The following is a 4,696-nucleotide window of genomic DNA, read 5'->3' as shown; positions in this document are numbered from 1 at the left end:
TCGAAAATGGGATTACGGAGTGGGGTAGGCCTTGGCACACTTCACACAGCGAGACGCGCTGTTGGAAGAGAGAAAGAGGGGGTGGGGGTGAGCAACGAAGCTACGGGGTGGGAGGAGAGTAAGGGGGTAGGGAGCGAGCACGCTTTTGCGTTGAATATTACAAGTTATAGATATCGCACCTGTACCAGTTGCGTTAAAAAAGAAAAAGAAAATATGTCCAAGATATCAGCGCTTTAGCAGGATTTTTACGAATTTTTTTCTAAGTAACGAGAAATAATAGGACGATGGAAATCGTTCTTCTTACTCTTGATCCTAGGCAACACGAGACAGATGAGAAATGATATACGCGTATTTTCAGGTGGAAGGATTACGATAGATAATACTAATCGACCTAGAAATAGAGTAATTCCGATAATGTTCGCATAATTTCTGTCCATACGGGCAAGAATTGTTCGTGGTTTTACGAGCTCATTTTACTGTCGTATACATCGGACATATATATCGTTATCGCGAGTTTGTGCGAGCATATCATCGTTGTCGTTGTATCGGCCAGTAGCGCGGAATACTGGCGTATATCGCGTATGTGATGTTAAAAAATAACTGGCCAAAGTATGCCGAACAACGAAGGACTTTGTATGTCGATTTTTTCCGATCGATATTTGTCATCTTTCTTAGAGACCATCGAAGCGAGAACTTTCGAACAATCGTCGTCGCATGCGTGAGATAGATAGATAGATAGATAGATAGATAGACAGATAGAAAGAAAGAGAGAGAGAGAGATAAGAAGACAGATTCCTCGCGTATTCTCGATCGATTCGAATCTTTCTTTTCTGAAACAGCGATACAACACGACACGACGACGAAGAGCCTTCGATGCTTTGCGTTTCTGGGTCATGGCTTTCACTTTCTTTCGTTCCTTCTTCCGTCGTCCCTTTCGTACGTTCCGATCGTATTCCTTTCGTTTTCGTCTCGAGACCCCTCCCCCACTTTGGCTCGCTCACAATCAGTAAGCAGCGCCGCCGCTAGTCCGCCATTTTTCGCCGGTGCTTTTTACCTGCGGTAAATATCATCGCGTATAGCCACGGTCAAAATAAAATCCAGTCCAGGTATTTCGTATTCGTGTTGGCCCGAACAAAGGACTTTATCTACAGATATATCTCGTCGCGCTTGCTCGTATCTTCTTCCTTTCGATCGATCGTTCGATTGATCGATGGATCGAACGAACGATCCATCTATCAAAGATCGTCCCTAAGGAAAAAACTCACAAAAAACCTCTTCACATATTATATCTATCTTTATCTTCGATAAACTCGAAGCTCCTCTTTGCGAAAACGATTCTAGCAAGCATTCGGACACGCGACGACGATGACGACACGCACTTGCGCGTGCATTCATGGTTGACAAGTATGTGTGCATTACGTGCAACGTTATGCGACATGTGAGGAACGACGATCTAAGGGATATAAAGATAGAGAGAGAAGGAGTAGGGGAGAGAAGAAGTAGAAAAATTGCTAGAATCGCAAGAAACGTCTTTGAAGGGGTGATGAATAGAAGAAAAAGAAGGGTGAAGCAAGAGGGCGCATGGCACTAATTGTAAGGAGCGAGAAACGCGTATTAAGAAAGAAAGAAAGAGGGAGAGAGAGAGAGAGAAATAGCGACGCAACGACTTGGTGTGCGACGGATGCGATGGTGGGCGGCGGTGACGGCGTGCGTGTGCCTCCGGCATGTACGTGAGCGAGAGCGCCGCAGAGAGGGAATATAGTGCGGAGAGGGTCTGAGGGGGGAGTAGAGGTGGTTGGTGGAACGACGAGGAGGAGGAGGAGGGGAAGGAGGGGGAGGTGGAGGAGGAGGAGGAGAGGAGAAACGAGAGGGAGCGAGTCGCGGCTGCGTCATGTTCTCAGCGAACTGGGTCAGTGGGTCTCCCCACCTCTTTTGCCTCGTACATCTACCATGTATACGCACACACTGAGAGCCACTGCCTCTGTCGGGGAGTGCCAACGGCGTTGCTGTTGACCCAGCCACGGCCCGTTGTCTCGCAACCTACCACGCGCTTGCTCCGAGCCCGTTTACACACTCGTCCCTTGCTTCTCCACATGCTTTGCTTTTGCTTTTCTCATTCCCTACTATATCTCTTTATGCTTGCTCTTGCTTGATCTTTTCCTCTTTTTTTCTACTTTGCCAAAGCATACTTTCTTTCGTGCCGTGTTACCTCGAGGCTTCCATAAAAAATGACGTCGACGTTAAGTTTCTAATGCGCCGAGGATATATCACGAAAGTAAGTCGACAGAAGAGCTTCCTAAAGAAATTATCGGGTAATACGTGTGCATGCATGCACGCACGCACGTACATACGTACGTGTGCGAGTGTAACGTGTCGGAGGAAGATATCGAGTAGTAGAAGAGGTAGAGGGAAAAAGACGCGAAGGGCGCAGAGCGAAAAGGGGCAAGAGCGAAACCGGTAGGTCGGAGAGTGGACAATTCTTTTGCCGCCGACATAGACCTGGTTCCGTAAGTAGGTCATCCCCTCTTAAGGAACGGCAGAGCGCGGTGGCGGCGACGGTCCTCCCCCTTCGATCGCGGCAGTACCGTCCCTCCGTCGTCTCGCCCTCCGTCGTCTCCTCCCACCACTGGCAGCATCAGCAGCAGCACCGGGCCAGTACGTACTGAGGCACCTCCATTCCGACACGGCGACGACGGCGGCGGCAACGGCGAATCGAGCGGTGGTGGTGGTGGTTGTCGTGGTGGTGGTGGTGGTGGTCCTGGTGGAGGTGGTAGTGGAGGTGGAGGTGGAGGTGGCGGGCACCTGGCCGCGCGCGCGGTGGCATGCGCTGCTGCTGCTGAATCACTTTCACTTATGCCGTGCGCTGTGTTGGATATACGACGACGTGCCTCCCCTTCCCTCCTTCTCGCCATTACTCCCTCCTCCTTCACCCCCACCGTCGATTCTCTCTCTCTCTCTCTCTCTCTCTCTTTCTCTCTTTCTTTCTCTCTGTCTCTCTCTCTCTCTCTCTCTCTCTCTGTTCTCTCCGTCTCTATCTACTCAGCTCGATGCATTCTCCGTCTCGCTCGCTCGCGTTCGCTCACCGTGCCGCTCGTCGGTAAAGGGACACGCGCGCGTTCTCTTCTCTGTACCTACCGAAACGCCAAAGGAGTCTGACATACACATAGTGCGCGACCCGTTACTACTCTGGAGTCATCCGTCCATTTCATCGCGCGCGCGTACCTAGTGTGTGCTGTTCTTCTTCCTAATACCTTCGAATAGGTACTCTTCTTTCCTTCGTATCTCCTGCGTCCTCCTGGTGTCACGCCAAACGTTTCGTTCGAGGAGGCTCCTTTCCTTATCGGTGGCTACGAACGAGACAGAGTGTAAGAGAGAGAAAGAAGGAATAAGAGGGAAAGAAAGAGGGAGAGAAATAAGGAGAGAGAAAGAGAGGGAGAGGGAGAGGGAGGGAGGGAGAGAGAGAGAGAGAGAAAGACATCGCGAGCGCGATAATCGTGTCCGCTCCTTGTCGCGTTGGCCAACGATATACGTGACGCGTATACCGGCACTGTGCGGTGCGGTGGTGCGGCCCGGCGCTCTCCCCGCGCTGAGGCGTTCTCTCTCTCTCTCTCTCTCTCTCTGTCTCTCTCGCTCTTTCTTTCTTTCTCTCTCTCTCTCTCTCTCTGTCTCTTTCTCTCTGTCTCTCTGTCTCTCTCTGTCTGTCTCTCTTTCTTTCTCGACTCTACTCGTGGCTCTCTTCTACCTACTCTACTACCTCCGTGCGTCGACGGTAGGGCGGCGGCGACGGCAGAGGAGGGGAGGCGGGCCCTTCGGGAAAGCAACGAGGCGAGAAGACAACTCTAGTCGCACGCAGATAGCCGAGCTGTCAAGTCGTGCGCGTGCGGTACACGGCTCCTTCCTTCCCTCTTTTTCGCCTACCGCGCCTTTTCTACACTCTTACATACAACACGCCTCTTCTCTCTTGTATCGTTTTAACGTCGCGCAAAAATTTGATTCTTCCGAAACGAGTGCCGTAAAGTACTATTTCTAAAGTACTATTACTATTATTACTTGTACGACCGCTAGTACTATCATTACTATAACTTCTACCATTGCTATTACTATTACTACACGACATCATTACTATCACGTTTCCGCTACGGTGGGAGCTTTTATTCTCTCTCCTAACGCACACGTGCGCGCGATACCGCCACCTCCCTTTCTTACCTATTCTTCGGTACGCGCGCGTCCCTCGCACGAGATAACCATTGGATTGCAGTGAGAAGACGGAGAAAGAAAACAAATATCTAGAGAAAGAGTAATATATAAACCGTAGGAGAGAGCGAGAGTAAAGAGAGAGAGAGAGAGAGAGAGCAAAAGATCGAAAGAAATTTTTAAACGGCAATATCCCGGTGGTGCTACGTGCTGCTGGTGGGTAGCGGTGGTGGTGGTGGTTTGTTTTTGGTGTACCGTTCCTCAAGACGGAGAGCCTCTACAGTGAGTCAGTGCTCCGGTGCTCCTTTTCGTTGTGCTGCTACACGCTACCTGGTGTAATCTAAACCCGCGAAGATTTTAACTCGTGGCTCTTGTATCGTGTCACCGTCACGGCGATGTTTCGGACGTAGTTCGGCCTCTATCGGAAAGGGGTTCACGATGCCCGATGATTTTTTTTTGAGTGAAGCTGTGCCGCGCAAAAAGAACGTGACTCGGTGATTGA

General features: G+C 50.4%; 1 protein-coding gene across 2 annotated transcripts in view; it reads left to right on the top strand.

Annotated features, from left to right (window-relative positions):
- Positions 1–4,464, top strand: part of LOC127068071 (probable serine/threonine-protein kinase yakA) — a 22,889-nt gene extending 18,425 nt beyond the window's left edge. Inside the window, exon 2 of one of the 2 annotated variants that reach the window (XM_051003720.1) lies at positions 4,316–4,464. In XM_051003720.1, coding sequence (XP_050859677.1) covers positions 4,316–4,377 — 62 coding nt within the window. In that variant the 3' untranslated portion in view covers positions 4,378–4,464. Of the gene's footprint in view, positions 1–4,258 lie in introns of both variants that reach the window. The other variant, XM_051003722.1, reaches the window with a different exon arrangement.
- Positions 4,465–4,696: the final 232 nt, after the last annotated feature.

Source organism: Vespula vulgaris, chromosome 12 (genome assembly GCF_905475345.1).
Source record: "Vespula vulgaris chromosome 12, iyVesVulg1.1, whole genome shotgun sequence".
Classification (NCBI taxonomy): Eukaryota; Metazoa; Arthropoda; class Insecta; order Hymenoptera; family Vespidae; genus Vespula; species Vespula vulgaris.
The sequence above is the reverse complement of the archived record's forward strand: the minus strand, read 5'-3'. Positions and strand labels throughout refer to the sequence as shown.